The 18,702-nt window shown below is 36.4% G+C and overlaps 1 protein-coding gene across 1 annotated transcript in view; it reads right to left on the reverse strand.

The window, feature by feature from the left end:
• LOC121430180 (sushi, von Willebrand factor type A, EGF and pentraxin domain-containing protein 1-like) overlaps window positions 1–18,702 on the reverse strand; it is a 106,726-nt gene that overhangs the window by 21,100 nt on the left and 66,924 nt on the right. The window contains exons 24-30 of the mRNA XM_041627458.1: window positions 18,500–18,694; window positions 17,651–17,899; window positions 6,966–7,163; window positions 6,282–6,494; window positions 4,753–4,971; window positions 2,191–2,439; window positions 1,002–1,190 (exon numbers count right to left, since the gene is read on the reverse strand). Of these exons, the coding sequence (XP_041483392.1) occupies window positions 1,002–1,190; window positions 2,191–2,439; window positions 4,753–4,971; window positions 6,282–6,494; window positions 6,966–7,163; window positions 17,651–17,899; window positions 18,500–18,694 (1,512 nt within the window). The remainder of the gene's footprint in view (window positions 1–1,001; window positions 1,191–2,190; window positions 2,440–4,752; window positions 4,972–6,281; window positions 6,495–6,965; window positions 7,164–17,650; window positions 17,900–18,499; window positions 18,695–18,702) is intronic.

An 18,702-nucleotide genomic window follows, 5' to 3' on the forward strand; every position in this document is an offset into this window, starting at 1 on the left:
GTCATCATTAATTATGTTAATTGTTAGCCAGGTCAAGATGGCATCAAATTCTGCAAAGAAAAGAAAGGTGGATGCTGAAAATCATGTTTTCCATGAAGAATGGACAGACAAGTATGCATTCATTTTGCAGCAATCGAGCACAAGGCCAATGTGTTGGCCAATCTACTTTGACTACAAAAACATATTGATAGGCCTACTACAAAACATTATCGCTCCCTTCAGTTCCACATATGTGTTAAAATTGAAACACTAGGTACAATCTTCATTCCTTTTAACAAAGTAATACAATTTTGTTGTCTATACTATTGACTCTCGCTGTATTTATAAATCTTTTCTAATTTTGCCTGTGTTCCATATGAAACTGTTATAAATTTGTTGGAGTAAATTCTCTCAAAATAAGGGCCATTTGCACCAGAGAGCATCTAGGACCCCAGCCGTATGGGTCTTCGCTCTTCGCGCACATTTTTTGTTCTAAGTATCCACTTCACCCTGGCCCTTTCAGGTTTATTTTAAGTCTCATCTGACCCTTCAAAGAAAAAGTTTGAGAACCCCTGATCTATTGTATACTCAATTTGTAATTCATGGATGGATAGGCAATTAGCATTCCATAATTTTGTGTTTACCAATCCAAGGGCCCGTTGCAGAAAGAGTTGCAATCAATCGCAACTCTAAAAATCATGCGCAACTTGATTTTCAACCAATCAACAGCGCGCATTTGGGACTTGCGATTGATTTTTTGACTTGCGTTTAAACGCAACTCTTTCTGCAACGGGCCCTAGGTAAACTACGCTACTGCTCCAAGAATATCAACCAATATATTTAACTGAGCACAATCTTTAGATAACTGAAAAATGCACTTTCAGTTTATATAGCTTTCACACATTTGGGACCTGAATCAATGGTACCTAATTATAAACACTTTGGTGGTAGTTTTATTGGATTCTGTTCACTGCTATTTTCCAATTGTTACAACCGCATCAAAATGAGAAAACTGCACATACTTTCACATGTTGGTGAGGTACCGTTCCACCGTGAATTCTCCTGGCACACACGCTCTCGCATTCCGACGAGGCTCATTCCGGGGTTGGTGCAGGTAAATCTCACCGTGGACCCGAGCAGGTTTCGGCAAGACATGGATTCCACTCTCAGGGATCCCGACCTCCATTCAGGTTCATCTCTGCATACAGGTGCTAAATAAAAATGTCATCAGTCACATTAGCTATGATGAATCTATATAATAATAATATAGGATATTTATATTGCGCACATATCCACCTTGTTAGGTGCTCAAGGCGCTCCTATGTTACCCGGCTAAGCTAGGCGTTCATAGCGCACACGGCTTTTTAAGGAATAACTTCCTACCGGTACCCATTTACCTCACCTGGGTGGAGTGCAGCAGATTGTGGATCAGTTTCTTGCTGATGGAAATTACGCTATGGGTGGGATTCGAACCCACGACCCTCTGCTTCAAAGTCCGAAGACTAATCCACTGGGCCACAACACTCCACATTATATTGGCAAAAAATATATATATTATCAGAGCTGGCGCCCTCTGGATTAACTTATTAATCTCTATCTCCCAAATTAGTGCTTTTCCGTGAAATTCATATTTTATTAAACTAACCCCATTATTAGAATTTTCTATAATATATTGACCATTCTCGTGCAGTGTTTGGTTTTCTTAACATATCTGTTACTTTAAAACTCATACTTTTTGAGAGAAAATGGTAACAAAATGAAAATTAAAAACAGAGTAAAAATAGTACTCTTTCCACATTTCAAAAAGAACAAAGAAAATTGTCCAAGACTTGCATAATGTTTTACACTTCAAGGTGGGGCTATCTAGATGTTGCATTACCTGTCCCATATATATATATATATATATATACATTACATGTGTAAATTTTTGTAGACAAACCATACTAGTTTGTAGCTCTGATGAAAAAGGATATGAAACCAATATCTAAACCTAATCTCACAATACCAACACACTACTGACAATAGGTTCCATGACATTTGCTCTGCCTACATTTGCTCCGTTGCAAATTCCACACACTAATGGAATGACCATCCCTGGATTTAAAACTATACACTCCCCTAAACCTAACCGTAAACATAACATAAAGCCCAGGGGCAATTGTCACTGGAGCAAATGTGGTGTCACCTGATAACAACCCAATGGATACTCACCGACCACTTTGATGTCAACTTGGCACATGGCTACGTTTCCAGCTCTATCCCGTGCAGAATATATCCTCTGATGGCGCCCTCTTGAGAGCAGAACCGGAAAGGTTTCGTTGGGGCCCGAGATGGTAACATTACTTGCATTATCGGTAGCTTGTGGAATGCTGTAGGTCACGTTCGCCGAGATGCTGCACCGAGGTACCAATACAGTAACATTCACAGGACAAGGTTTGGTAAACTTAGGTGGTGTTGTATCTGTATGCAAGGATTTCATGGGACGATTTAGAAATAATTATTACCATGCAGGGTTTATTTCAAGATCCGTTGATACCCTATTGAGCTGACTTCAATACCCATTGACCTTTAACATTATTGGTATTCCTTTTAATTTTCCCCACATGTGCCATAACATAGAAAAATGATCTTGTCCTAAAATGAATTGAAATACATAAGGCCTGAATATGGTATTACAAGTAATTCAAAAAGGTACAAGAAGAGAATAAGTGTATTTACTCTTTTATAATTATTACTTTTTGGGGGAGTTGTTTTGATTACTTTTTCATAAAAACATTGCTGATATTGAAATCCATGTTTTATTATTCGAAATTGAAATCTGAAATAGATATCCTCTGGAAATTAATTTTGCCTAGTTGATTGTGGGCCCAGCAGCCACTTTGCAGCACCAGATCAACGTTGCTCTATCCCTTAAATCACTGAACGCTAAACAGGTTAGCAGCAACTCCCTTTTATTAATGTCTTTTGGTCTGACGCAGCCGGGGCTCGAACTTCTGACTTCCCAGTATTTATGAGATGGATTTCATACCAACTGAGTCAACAAACTGGTTATCTTTATCTAAGGTAGCAGAACCAAACCTAACAAACAAGGAAAAAGCAATTTTGTGTCTCGCCCACTTATGAAAATAACCAGAAATATCATGATTTGCGAGGGCACGCAACAGAATTGTAACTAAACTTCATTGTGAAATGACTTGGATGGAATAACACTTGTCATAAGAGCCTTGCACATAAACTTTAATGTTGACCTGAAAATGACTTTTGACCTTATCATGTGACCTCTGACTGCTGCATAATATGCAGGTCCCCCAAGTCCATCTACCATCTAAGTTTGGTTGAAAAGCAATGTACGGTTGAGTTAGGTGTCATAAGAAAGTCTTGCATGTAAATAACGTTGACCTGAAAATGACCTTTGACCATATCATGTGATCTCTGACTGCAGCATAACATGCAGATCCCCCACGTCCATCTACCATCCAAGTTCGGTTGAAAAGCAACTTATGGTCTCATGTCATTACTGTGGAGTTATGTGTCATTAGATTTGTGACGGACGGACGACAGACGACATTTGGATCCCTAAGTCTCGCCTTCACCTCTGGTGGGCGAGACAAAAAGGAAATAGCACCTCTACATGGAACGGGTAACCCAAATCAACACTGGCATAAAACAGGTGTGACTAAATACTATAAGAATGTTGATGAATAAGGGGCTTTTGGTAAAGTCATCGAATTACATATTCAATTTCGTATCCTGCATTGCACCTCCTAGAATGTACGTATAATACATCCTCATTGTTTCATTTGCTTTGCTTGTGTCTGATTTTATGACAGAAAACTGCAAAATCATGATGATATCCCCTCATCTAAAACTAAACCCCTGACTTTTACTACATGTACTTCTAGCTACCTGAGGTACATGTAGCAGTCAGGCTATGTAAGCAATGCCACAAGGGGAAGTGAAATGGTTATAAACATTACGATTGGACAAATAAAATCATGGTACAGCTAGACTTTTAAGTAAACAAGTGGAATGCCTCTGGCGGTCTCACCTGCATCACGCGATTCAATATAGCAGCAGTGCTGACTTTGAAAACTACTATAACTTGCACAAGATGTTCAGTGATACTTGGTTACTCTTATTTCCATGTCTTATGAACTAGACCAATACACTTACAGAGATATGATGGTAATTCAACAACTACCCCCCCCAAAAAAAAAAAATTGGCCAAAGTTCATTGAACCTAAATAACCTTTGACCATAATTATGTGGCCTGAAACTTGCACAGGATGTTCAGTGATACTTGATTACTATGATGTCCAAGTTTCATGAACTAGGTCCATATGGTTTCTAAGTGATAACATTTCAAAACCTTAACCTTAGGTTAAGATTTTGATGTTGATTCCCCAACATGGTCTAAGTTCATTGACCCTAAATGACCGTTGACCTTGGTCATGTGACATAAAACTCAGGCAGGATGTTCAGTAATACTTGATTAACCTTATGGCCAAGTTTCATGAACTAGGTCCATATACTTTCTAAGTTATGATGTCATTTTAAAAACTTAACCTTATGTTAAGATTTGATGTTGACGTTGCTGCCGTCATTGCAGCCGCCGTTGGAAAAGCGGCGCCTATAGTGTCACTCTGCTATGCAGGTGAGACAAAAATGGTGATAAAATTGCAAACAATTTTGATATTGACATTTCCCATTTCATGATACACCTCCTACCCCCTCCCATCCACCTTCTAAAACACAATTTTTCCCCCCACTTACCAATGCATTTCAATGGAGTTCTGCTATCTTTTCTTAACCATCTTCCGTCAGACATGCACCGAGTAATACCAATGACCGTGTTCAACACATAACCATCTCTGCACCCAAGAAAGCACATGGTACCGGAAGGTACCGGGCCGTCGGTGCAGGCGTTTCCCGTCGGTGGCCTGCTCCGAACAACCACGTTGGGAGCAAGCTCAAGAGGCGGACAGTAAGTTGCTGGAATGAAAATCATTATATCATTATTATTATTTTTATCATTACTATTATTATTATCATCCATATTTTTTCTTAAATTACTTTACTCTGACATAAAGCACCAAGTAATTTCAAGTGCAACTATATAAGAACTTTTCACTACTAATGTCCGAGTCTTTCTTATCAATCTGGTTGTACCCAAGATAGCTGCCCATCCGAAGATGAGGAGAGAGCTTGGTTATGCAGGCTTCGATTCCCTTCTTCACCATTCCTGAGTGACCAATGATGACTGGTGTTATATTATCATTATCATCATTATTACTATTATTAATATTATTATCATCATTATTACTATTATTATTATTATTCCATTGTCCACAACTTGATGTTCTGTGGGTATATTAAACTGGACTTCTTCCAGAAATCTAGGGTTATTGTTCTATATTCTATCAAATGGGTCCTCTTCTCTTTCTAATTCAAGACCTTTCGTAGGATATGAGCTGTTCCAAGCAAGCTTGCCCTCTGTATCGTTTCAAAGGACAACTCGACTCCTAGAACAGCCAGAAAGCTTCTGTGTCTTGTTCCCGCTGTTCCTAGGGCTCCGATGACTATTGGTACCACCTTCGTATTCACATTTCATATCCTTCTCAGTTTCAATGCCAGAACGTTACACTTCTGTATCTTTTCCTCCTCTTTACACCAAGCTCTGCAGCCTCCCGGAATCACAATATTTATGATGAGACATTCCTTATCCTTCTTCTTTAAGAAAATATCTGGTCATCTAGTTTCAATGACCTTGTCTGTCTGGATATTAAAATCCCATAGGAGTTTTACATCATTGTTCTCTACTACGGGCTCTGCCCGATGTTCATACCATTTTTCTGCATGGGATAAATGGTACTTCTCAGACCCCAATGAACTGCAGCTGCTCCTCTGTCGTGCCTTCCTTTGTACTCAGTCTATGCCATTTTGCTGCATTCACTCACCAGACGAGAAATCGTTTCGTTGTTGTCATGACACATTCTACATGAGGGAGATGTATGCTCCTTTTCGACTTTGGCACTTTGCTAATTTGTTCTAATTGCTTGGTCCTGAGAAGCAACTAGCACAGTTTCCGTCTCCTTCTTTAAACTTCCTTGTTTCAGTCACTGCCAACTCTCTGATCTAGCAAACTCCTGTCTGTCTTAAATGCTGTCCGTGCATCACCTTCTCTCTTCATCCTTCCAGTCTCATTTTCCTTTGATTATTATTATCATTATTATTGTTATTATTAACATACCTGAACTACTTTGATCTACAAGGTATAGAGTACTACCTGAAATCATACTTACGTTCACATTCAACGGTCGGAGACCAGTTCCCGTCCTCGCCACATATTGAGTTAACAAAGGGTGTTCCCCTAATCAGGAACATATGCATGGTTGCAATACAAAAGATCCTACATTGCGTTCCATAGCGTTGAGGTAATTGGTTGGTGGAGCTCACTCCACAGCCAAAGACTTTCATTCGCCTTGGATCAACCGGGAAAGCAGGACATGTCACAGCTGCATAAAAGAATGAGAAGTGCAATTTTGGATGCAGGTACATTTTAAATCAAATTAAATTTGATTCTAGACATCAGCTGCAAAGCATCACAATACTATCCAAACTCACTCTCTGCTTAAAATGATGTATAACACATTGCTATTGGATTACTCTCACCAATTTCATATCATCAACATCATCATCATCATAATCATCATCATCTTCATCAGCATCATTATAATCACCATTATAATCATCATCATCACCATCACCATCATCATCACCATCATCATCAGCAGCCGAAGAAGCAACAGCAGTATCATCACCATCATCACCATTACCATCAACATCATCTCCATCGTCATCATCATCAGAACAATCATCATCAGTACCACTACCACCATCATCATCATCATCATAATGATCGTCATCACCATCAGCAGCCACAAAAGCAACAGCAGTTTCATCATCATCATCTCCATCATAACTACCTTGGCAAACTGGTTGATTTCCCTGCCACTCCCAGTTGCCCGTCGAGCTCCGCTGGTCCCAAACACACTTCTTAGTAGCTGCTCCTGATACATTATACCCAGTTTGACAACCCAACGTACAGCTGCTACCAACAAGCTGAGAACAGTTTCCGATCCAGTGAGAATTACTGGGTAGGAGCTCTTGTGGGCATCTGATCACTATGGAATGAATTAAGAAGAACATTGCGAGCCATTTGTCCCAAAAAGGCGATAAACTCAAATTTTTGGTGATATAAACTAATAATAAATTATAAACAAAAACTCAGTTTATTGGCCCAAAACAGTTTTTCACATTTTGAATGGAAAAACTAGGTCTATCACTCAAAAAGCTAGTTTTTCACTGATGAACTCAGCTTTTCAAGTGATGTATTAATTTTTCAATAAAAAATTGAGTTTTTTTGCTTTAAACTTTAAAGGCAGTAAATGTCATTACAAAGTTTTAGAGAACTGAATGGACAGAGCTTGAAATGATTGGAGACGGCTTTAGAAATGAATGGAAAAATTCTTGAAGAACTGAGTGCATAGAGCTTTTAAGAATGGAATGGATAGACTTGTTAAGGAACTGAATGGATCGAGCTGTAAAGAATAGAATAGAGAGGGCTTTAAAGAATAATAACAATAATATGCAACATTTATATAGCGCTTAATACAAATGTTTCTGAGCGCTACATAATATTACCCCGGCTTTAGCACGGCTACCCTGATCGGGCGCATCGAGCATTCAAGGAATTCCTTCCTACCGGGTACCCATTTACTACACCTGGAAAAGAATGGAAAGAAGAGGCCTTTCAAAAACTGAATGACAAAGTTTTAAAGAGCTGAATAGATAGAGCTTTAAAGAATGGAATGAATAGACTTTTAAAGACTGAATGGATAGAGCTGTAAAGAATAGAATTGAGACCGCTTTAAAGAATGGAAAAAAGAGGGTTTTCAAAAACGGAATGGACAAAGTTTTAAAGAGCTGGATAGGTCTTGAATGAATGGAATGAAGAGGGCCGTAAAGAACTGAATGGAATATGTCTTTAAGAACTGAGTGCATAGAGCTTCAGAGAATGGAATGGATAGAGTTTTCAAAGAATTGAATAGATAGAGCTGCAAAGAACTGAATGGACAGAGCTTGAAATAATGAAATGGAGGGGGCTTTAAAGAACTGAATGGAAAAAGTCTTAAAGAACTGAGTGCATAGAGCTTTAAAGAAAGGAATGGATAGACTTTTTAAGGAACTGAATGGATAGAGATGCAAAGAATAGAATACAGAGGGCTTTAAAGAATGGAACAAAAAGGGCTTTCAAAAACTGAATGGACAAATTCTGAAAGACCTGAATGGACAGAGCTTCAAATAATGAAATGGAGGGGGCCTTAAAAAACTGAATGGACAAAATTTTAAAGAGCTGAATAGATAGAGCTTCAAAGAATGGAATGGACAGAAATTTTAGAATGTACTGGTTGAGCTTTAAAGAATTACATGGCAAAGAGCTTCAAATAATGGAATTAAGAGGGCCTTAAAGAACTGAATGGATAAGAATTTTTAAGGAACTCAATGGATGGAGCTGAATAAAAAAAGAGGGCTTTAAAGAGGTAAATGGATACAGCCTTAAAGAATAGAAATAAGAGGGGTTTGAAAAACTGAATGGACAAAGTTTTAAAGAGCTGAATACATAGAGCTTGAATGAATGGAATGGATAGACTATTTAAAGAATTGAATGGACAGAGCTTAATATATTAGAATGGAGAGGGCTTTAAAGAACTGAATGGAAAAAGTCTTAAAGCTGGAAAAAGTCTTAAAGAACTGAGTGCATAGAGCTTTAAAGAATGGAATGGATAAGACTTTTTAAGGAACTGAATGGATAGAGCTGTAAAGAATAGAATAGAGATGGCTTTAAAGAATGGAAAAAGGGCTTTCAAAAACTGAATGGACAAAGTTTTAAAGAGCAGAATAGACAGAGCTTGAATGAAAGGAATGGACAGGGCTTTAAAGAACTGAATGGAAAAAGTCTTAAAGAACTGAGTGCATAGAGCTTTAAAGAATGGAATGGATAAGAATTTTTAAGGAACTGAATGGATAGAGCTGGAAAGAATAGAATAGAGAGGATTTAAAGAAGTGAATGGATACAGCCTTAAAGAATGGAAAGAAGAGGGCTTTCAAAAACTGAATGGACAAAGTTTTAAAGAGCTGAATACATAGAGCTTTAAAGAATGGAATGGATAGAGTTTTGAAAGAACTGAATAGATAGAGCTGCAAACAACTGAATGGACAATTTTTTAAAGAACTGAATGGACAGAGCTTGAAATAATGGAATGGAGAGGGCTTTAAAGAACTGAATGGAAAAAGTCTTAAAGAACTGAGTGCATAGAGCTTTAAAGAATGGAATGGATAAGACTTTTTAAGGAACTGAATGGATAGAGCTGTAAAGAATAGAATGGAGAGGGCTTTAAAGAACTGAATTGAAAGATTCTTAAAGAACTGAATGGAAAAAGTCTTAAAGAACTGAGTGCATAGAGCTTTAAAGAATGGAATGGATAGACTTGTTAAGGAACTGAATGGATAGAGCTGTAAAGAATAGAATAAGAATTGCTTTAAAGAATGGAAAAAGGGCTTTCAAAAACTGAATGGACAAAGTTTTAAAGAGCCGAATAGACAGAGCTTGAATGAAAGGAATGGACAGGGCTTTAAAGAACTGAATGGAAAAAGTCTTAAAGAACAGAGTGCATAGAGCTTTAAAGAATGGAATGGATAAGAATTTTTAAGGAACTGAATGGATAGAGCTCGAAAGAATAGAATAGAGAGGGTTTTAAAGAAGTGAATGGATACAGCCTTAAAGAATGGAAAGAAGAGGGCTTTCAAAAACTGAATGGAAAAAGTCTTAAAGAACTGAGTGCATAGAGCTTTAAAGAATGGAATGGATAGAGTTTTGAAAGAACTGAATAAATAGAGCTGCAAAGAACTGAATTGACAACTTTTTAAAGAACTGAATGGACAGAGCTTGAAATAATGGAATGGAGAGGGCTTTAAAGAACTGAATGGAAAAAGTCTTAAAGAACCGAGTGCATAGAGCTTTAAAGAATGGAATGGATAAGACTTTTTAAGGAACTGAATGGATAGAGCTGTAAAGAATAGAATAGAGATGGCTTAAAAGAACTCAATTGAAAAATTCTTGAAGAACTAAGTGCATTGAGCTTTTAAGAATGGAATGGATAGAGCTATAAAGAATCTGAGATGGCTTTAAAGAATGGAACAAAGAGGGCTTTAAAAAACTGAATGGACAAGTTTTAAAGAGCCGAATAGATAGAGCTTGAATGAATGGAATGGAGAGGGCTTTAAAGAACTGAAAAGAGCTTCAAAAAACTGAATTGACAAATTTTTAAAGAACAGACAGAGCTTGAAATAATGGAATGGATAGGGCTTTAAAGAACTGAATGGAAAAAGTCTTAAAGAACCGAGTGCATAGAGCTTTAAAGAATGGAATGGATAAGACTTTTTAAGGAACTGAATGGATGGAGTTGTAAAAAAAAAGAATAGAGATGCCTTTAAAGAATGGAAATAGGGTTTTCAAAAGGTGAATGGGCAAAGTTTCAAAGAGCCGAATAGATAGAAATTGAATGAATGGAATGGAGAGGGCTTTAAAGAACTGAATGGAAAAAGTCTTAAAGAACTGAGTGCATAGAGCTTTAAAGAATGGAATGGATAAGACTTTTTAAGGAACTGAATGGATAGAGCTGTAAAGAATAGAATAGAGGGCTTTAAAGAACTGAATTGAAAATTTTTGAAGAACTGAGTGCATTGAGCTTTTAAGAATGGAATGGATAAACTTTTTAAGGAACTGAATGGATCGAGCTATAAAGAATAGAATAGAGATGGCTTTAAAGAATGGAACAAAGAGGGCTTTCAAAAACTGAATGGACAAAGTTTTAAAGAGCCGAATAGATAGAGTTTGAATGAATGGAATGGAGAGGGTTTTAAAGAACTGAATGGAAAGTCTTAAAGAACTGAGTGCATAGAGCTTTAATGAATCGAATGTATAGACTTTTAAAGGAATTGAATGGATAGAACTGTAAAGAAGATAATAGAGGGGGCTTTAAAGAAGTGAATGGGTACAGCCTTAAAGAATGGAAAGAAGAGGGCTTTCAAAAACCTGAATGGACAAAGTTTTAAATAGCTCAATACATAGAGCTTTAAAGGAACTGAATGGATAGACTCGTTAAGGAACTGAAGTGATAGAGTTGTAAAGAAGACAATAGAGATGACTTTAAAGGATGGAAAGAAGAGGGCTTTCAAAAACCTGAATGGACAAAGTTTTAAATAGCTGAATACATAGAGCTTTAAAGAATGGAATGGAGAGGGCTTTAAAGAACTGAATTGAAAAGTCTTAAAGAACTGAGTGCATAGAGCTTTAAAGAATGGAATGGATAAGACTTTTTAAGGAACTGAATGGATAGAGCTGTAAAGAATAGAATAGAGATGGCTTTAAAGAATGGAACAAAAAGGGCTTTCAAAAACTGAATGGACAAAGTTTTAAAGAGCCGAATAGATAGAGCTTGAATGAATGGAATGGAACTAAATGGAAAGTCTTAAAACTGTCCTCATAGAGCTTTAAAGAATGGAATGAATAAACTATTTAAAGATCTGAATGGATAGAGGTGCAAAGAACTGAATAGATAGAGCTTGAATAAATGGAATAAACAGGGCTTTAAAAAACTGAATGGAAAAATTCTTAAAGAACTGAGTGCATAGAGCTTTGAAGAATTGAATGGATAGACTTGTTAAGGAACTGAATGGATACAGTTGTAAAGAATAGAATAGAGATGGCTTTAAAGAATGGAAAGAAGAGGGCTTTCAAAAACCTGAATGGACAAAGTTTTAAATAGCTGAATACATAGAGCTTTAAAGAATGGAATGGATAGACCTGTTAAGGAACTGAATGGATAGAGCTGTTAAGGAACTGAATGGATAGAGCTGTAAAGAATAGAATAGAGATGGCTTTAAAGAATGGAAAAAGGGTTTTCAAAAAGTGAATGGGCAAAGTTGTAAAGAGCTGAATAGATAGAGCTTGAATGAATGGAATGGAGGGCTTTAAAGAACTGAATGGAAAAAGTCTTAAAGAACTGAGTGCATAGAGCTTTAAAGAATGGAATGGATAGACTTTTGAAAGAACTGAATAAACAGAGCTGCAAAGAACTGAATTGACAAATTTTTAAAGAACTGAATGGACAGAGCTTGAAATGATGGAATGGATAGGGCTTTAAAGAACTGAATGGAAAAAGTCTTAAAGAACTGAGTGCATAGAGCTTTAAAGAATGGAATGGATAAGACTTTTTAAGGAACTGAATGGATAGAGCTGTAAAGAATAGAATAGAGAGGGCTTTAAAGAACTGAATTGAAAAATTCTTAAAGAACTAAGTGCATTGAGCTTTTAAGAATGGAATAGATAGAGCTATAAAGAATCTGAGATGGCTTTAAAGAATGGAACAAAGAGGGCTTTCAAAAACTGAATGGACAAAGTTTTAAAGAGCCGAATAGATAGAGCTTGAATGAATGGAATGAAGAGGGCTTTAAAGAACTGAATGGAAAAAGTTTTAAAGAGCTGAATACATAGAGCTTTAAAGAATGGAATGGATAGAGCTTTGAAAGAACTGAATAGAGCTGCAAAGAACTGAATTGACAACTTTTTAAAGAACAGACAGAGCTTGAAATAATGGAATGGATAGGGCTTTAAAGAACTGAATGGAAAAAGTCTTAAAGAACCGAGTGCATAGAGCTTTAAAGAATGGAATGGATAAGACTTTTTAAGGAACTGAATGGATAGAGCTGTAAAGAATAGAATAGAGATGGCTTTAAAGAATGGAAAAAGGGCTTTCAAAAACTGAATGGACAAAGTTTTAAAGAGCCGAATAGATAGAGCTTGAATGAATGGAATGGAGAGGGCTTTAAAGAACTGAATGGAAAAAGTCTTAAAGAACTGAGTGCATAGAGCTTTAAAGAATGGAATGGATAAGACTTTTTAAGGAACTGAATGGATAGAGCTGTAAAGAATAGAATAGAGGGCTTTAAAGAACTAAATTGAAAATTTTTGAAGAACTGAGTGCATTGAGCTTTTAAGAATGGAATGGATAGACTTTTTAAGGAACTGAATGGATCGAGCTATAAAGAATAGAATAGAGATGGCTTTAAAGAATGGAACAAAGAGGGCTTTCAAAAACTGAATGGACAAAGTTTTAAAGAGCCGAATAGATAGAGCTTGAATGAATGGAATGGAGAGGGTTTTAAAGAACTGAATAGCGAAAGTCTTAAAACTGTGTTCATAGAGCTTTAATGAATCGAATGTATAGACTTTTAAAGGAATTGAATGGATAGAACTGTAAAGAAGATAATAGAGGGGGCTTTAAAGAAGTGAATGGGTACAGCCTTAAAGAATGGAAAGAAGAGGGCTTTCAAAAACCTGAATGGACAAAGTTTTAAATAGCTCAATACATAGAGCTTTAAAGGAACTGAATGGATAGACTCGTTAAGGAACTGAAAAGATAGAGTTGTAAAGAAGATAATAGAGATGGCTTTAAAGAATGGAAAGAAGAGGGCTTTCAAAAACCTGAATGGACAAAGTTTTAAATAGCTGAATACATAGAGCTTTAAAGAATGGAATGGAGAGGGCTTTAAAGAACTGAATTGAAAAGTCTTAAAGAACTGAGTGCATAGAGCTTTAAAGAATGGAATGGATAAGACTTGTTAAGGAACTGAATGGATAGAGCTGTAAAGAATAGAATAGAGATGGCTTTAAAGAATGGAACAAAAAGGGCTTTCAAAAACTGAATGGACAAAGTTTTAAAGAGCCGAATAGATAGAGCTTTAAAGAATGGAATGGAACTAAATGGAAAGTCTTAAAACTGTCCTCATAGAGCTTTAAAGAATGGAATGAATAAACTATTTAAAGATCTGAATGGATAGAGGTGCAAAGAACTGAATAGATAGAGCTTGAATAAATGGAATGTACAGGGCTTTAAAAAACTGAATGGAAAAATTCTTAAAGAACTGAGTGCATAGAGCTTTGAAGAATAGAATGGATAGACTTGTTAAGGAACTGAATGGATACAGTTGTAAAGAATAGAATAGAGATGGCTTTAAAGAATGGAAAGAAGAGGGCTTTCAAAAACCTGAATGGACAAAGTTTTAAATAGCTGAATACATAGAGCTTTAAAGAATGGAATGGATAGACCTGTTAAGGAACTGAATGGATAGAGCTGTTAAGGAACTGAATGGATAGAGCTGTAAAGAATAGAATAGAGATGGCTTTAAAGAATGGAAAAATGGTTTTTAAAAAGTAAATGGGCAAAGTTGTAAAGAGCTGAATAGATAGAGCTTGAATGAATGGAATGGAGAGGGTTTTAAAGAACTGAATAGAAAAAGTCTTAAAGAACTGAGTGCATAGAGCTTTAAAGAATGGAATGGATAAGACTTTTTAAGGAACTGAATGGATAGAGCTGTAAAGAAATAGAATAAGAATTGCTTTAAAGAATGGAAAAAGGGCTTTCAAAAACTGAATGGACAAAGTTTTAAAGAGCCAAATAGACAGAGCTTGAATGAAAGGAATAGAGAGGTCTTTAAAAAAACCTGAATGGACAAAGTTTTAAAGAACTGAATGCATGGATGTTTAAAGAATGGAATGGATAGACTTTTCAAGGAACTGAATGGATAGAGCTATAAAGAATCTGAGATGGCTTTAAAGAATGGAATAAAGAGGGCTTTCAAAAACTGAATGGACAAAGTTTTAAAGAGCTGAATAGATAGAGCTTTAAAGAATGGAATGGATAGAGTTTTGAAAGAACTGAATAAATAGAGCTGCAAAGAACTGAATTGACAACTTTTTAAAGAATTGAATGGACAGAGCTTGAAATAATGGAATGGAGAGGGCTTTAAAGAACTGAATGGAAAAAGTCTTAAAGAACTGAGTGCATAAAGCTTTAAAGAATGGAATGGATAAGACTTTTTAAGGAACTGAATGGATTGAGCTGTAAAGAATAGAATAGAGATGGCTTTAAAGAATGGAAAAAGGGCTTTCAAAAACTGAATGGACAAAGTTTTAAAGAGCAGAATAGATAGAGCTTGAATGAATGGAATGGAGAGGGCTTTAAAGAACTGAATGGAAAAAGTCTTAAAGAACTGAGTGCATAGAGCTTTAAAGAATGGAATGGATAAGAATTTTTAAGGAACTGAATGGATAGAGCTTGAAAGAATAGAATAGAGAGGGTTTTAAAGAAGTGAATGGATACAGCCTTAAAGAATGAAAAAAGAGGGCTTTCAAAAACTGAATGGACAAAGTTTTAAAGAGCTGAATAGATAGAGCTTTAAAGAATGGAATGGATAGAGTTTTGAAAGAACTGAATAAATAGAGCTGCAAAGAACTGAATGGACAAATTCTTAAAGAACTGAATGCATAGAGCTTTGAAGAATGGAATGGATAGACTTGTTAAGGAACTGAATGGATAGAGTTGTAAAGAATAGAATAGAGATGGCTTTAAAGAATGGAAAGAAGAGGGCTTTCAAAAACCTGAATGGACAAAGTTTTAAATAGCTGAATACATAGAGCTTTAAAGAATGGAATGGATAGAGTTTTGAAAGAACTGAATAAATAGAGCTGCAAAGAACTGAATTGACAACTTTTTAAAGAACTGAATGGACAGAGCTTGAAATAATGGAATGGAGAGGGCTTTAAAGAACTGAATGGAAAAAGTCTTAAAGAACTGAATAGATAGAGCTGCAAAGAACTGAATGGACAATTTTTTTAAAGAACTGAATGGAAAAAGTCTTAAAGAACTGAGTGCATAGAGCTTTAAAGAATGGAATGGATAGACTTTTTAAGGAGCTGAATGGATAGAGCTGCAAAGAACTGAATGGACAAATTTTTAAAGAACTGAATGGACAGGGCTTGAAATAATAGAATGGAGAGGGCTTTAAAGAACTGAATGGATACAGCCTTAAAGAATGGAAAGAAGAGGGCTTTCAAAAACTGAATGGAGAAAGTCTTAAAGAGCTGAATAGATATAGCTTGAAAGAATGGAATGAATAGACTTTTTAAGGAACTGAATGTACAGAGCTGTACAGAACTGAATGGAGAGGGCTTTACAGAATTGAATGTAAAAAGTCCTAAAGAACTGAGTGCATAGAGCTTTAAAGAATGGAATGAATAGACTTTTTAAGGAACTGCATGGACAGAGCTGTAAAGAACTGAATGAATAAAGTTTTATAGAACTGAATGGACAGAGCTGAAAAGAACTGAATTAACAGAGCTTTAATGATGCAATCAAAAACCTTCTTTATACAGAAATTTTTGGGCTCTTTTTTGCATCCTACTGTCTATCTGCATCATTAAGTAATCTGAAAAGTGTATGGGGATTTTCCAGAGCTTTCTTGCAATTTTCCATGTCTATTTTTTAGCATTTCAGGGGTGAAATAGACGAAATTCCCATGTAACTCTGGAATGGTGTCAATAGTTGCCGTGTCCTATCCCATTACCTTTGAATTCCTCATCCTTCTTGATGGCACCCAGTTGAAATTCACGCCTCAGCTAAGAAAACACTACAGACCATCTATTCCAAAAATTTTCAAATAATGACCTTTGACCCTTGGCCTCGTGACCCCAAATCTACTTAGAGATCTTCCATACTTGTATATGCATACATGAGTCAAGCTTGAAGTTCAACCATGAAACAGTTCTTTCATTATCATGAGAACAACATACTTTCATTATCATGAGAACAACATATTTTTCAGATAGATAATGACCTTTGTGACATTTGCCCTTTGAACTTTAAAATCATAAGACTAATAAGATAATTGCCATTCTTGTACGCATGCTCGTACCTAGCTAAGATTAGATCTTTTGGACAATAAGCCAGTTCGTAGTTCCTTTCTGCGCATGATCAAAAGATTCTACGCATGATCAGAAGAAGGTCATTTGTACTAAAGTGACATGGTGGCTTAATAATCTAATGAGATAAGCACCAACTTTGATGTCTTGATTATTCATATATTCTTTTGAATAGTGGTATTCATTTACATCCACAAAAAACAACAATGCGTCCACGAACGACTGGTATTTCAGTTTGCCAAGCACACTGTGCAACATGCTATGATATGCATTCAAATTAGGAATGCAACAAATACCTTCATAAAGTGTTCATTGGCATGCTATTCTAGTCACCTGGTCTATTCAATATCTTCATCCTGCTAGGTAAGGCAAGCTTACGTAATATCTTGCTTTGAAATCTGCCTATCATAATGAAAGAAATGAAAGGTCATTTGACCAAAATTGTCAATGAAGTAACTACGAACTGGTCTATTCCTTGGTTATCTCAAGAATGAAAAACAGGATGGATGGACAGAAACTGTGCAACGTTCTAAACATGCCCTTGATGCAGTGTTCGAAAATATGTTTACAGTCTTACAAGTTTAGGCAATTAACAGTGTTTTCAGAATGTTGAAGTAATGCTAACACTGGCACTGGGCATAGTGTTTCACACACAGAGACTAAGCATTGGCTAAAACTTAGCCCCATTTCAGAACACTGATGATGTCAGCAAGGACCCTTTTCATGCTAAAACTGTTTTTAGAATACCAACTCTGGGGACAGAGGAAATCACTTACTAGCACTTACCCTGAACTGTGACATAAAACCGACAAGTTGCGGTGTTTCCAGACATATCCGTAGCAGTTATGACGATAGCATGCGTACCCTCTGATAATGTAACACCTGACTTTCGTGTTGCGGTGAAGTTATATATCGCACCATTTGGGTCCACTGGCTCCGGCAAATCCCACGTTGCGACTGCTTGTGTTGAGCCAGCGGGAGCGATTACAGTTTGGTCTGGTGGGCATGTGCCGTTGAAATGTGGGGCCAAGGCGTCTTAAAATGACAGATGAGTAAATTTAGGTACAAAAGTAATAACACTCAAGATTGGAACAGTTGATACCAAAGATTATCATTTATCTTGGAATTTAAGAACAGTAAGCTACATTAGCGCATTTTGAATGGAGATTTCTAGCATTTTACATCTACATGTATGCCCCCTTTATCTCTATTAGATTATTTTTCAAATATCTAAGGAGTAATAACACCTTCTTTTTTAACTCTTTTAGGTGATTGGACTTTTAATATCTGAACTTCGTATGTGATATGATAAACATATAAATTCCTGAAATTTTAAATGACAGGAATGAGCACTTCAAAAAAAAATGAAAATGTACAAATGACCCCCCAAAAAAAAAAAAAATCCCATATTAATTATACTGTGTACACTAAATGGGTCACTAAACTCTCATAAGATTAGAATGTTTGTTGATACTAGAATATCATTTCACACTCCTGATCCTTTCTCCATCAAAGGTTTAGAAAGGCTTTAATATTGATATTAGAATTTTCAATCAATATGTAAGATTGAGGAAACACCTCCAAAGTGACAAATACATTTGTAAAGTGGTAATGAAAGACCAAGTTTCACAGTACCTTCACATATATGAGAATCATCGTAATTACTCCATCCTCCTATCTCTTGGCATGTATGTTCTGCTTGTCCTTGATATCGATAACCATCGTTGCAGGAGAGTGTGCAGACGTTGTGTACCGTTCCTCCAATTGTCACACAAGATGGCGGCTCTATAACACCGTGCTCAAACGGTGCGATGGGATCACACCTCCTACCTAGAAAA

Source organism: Lytechinus variegatus, chromosome 16, assembly GCF_018143015.1.
Source record: "Lytechinus variegatus isolate NC3 chromosome 16, Lvar_3.0, whole genome shotgun sequence".
Lineage (NCBI taxonomy): Eukaryota > Metazoa > Echinodermata > Echinoidea > Temnopleuroida > Toxopneustidae > Lytechinus > Lytechinus variegatus.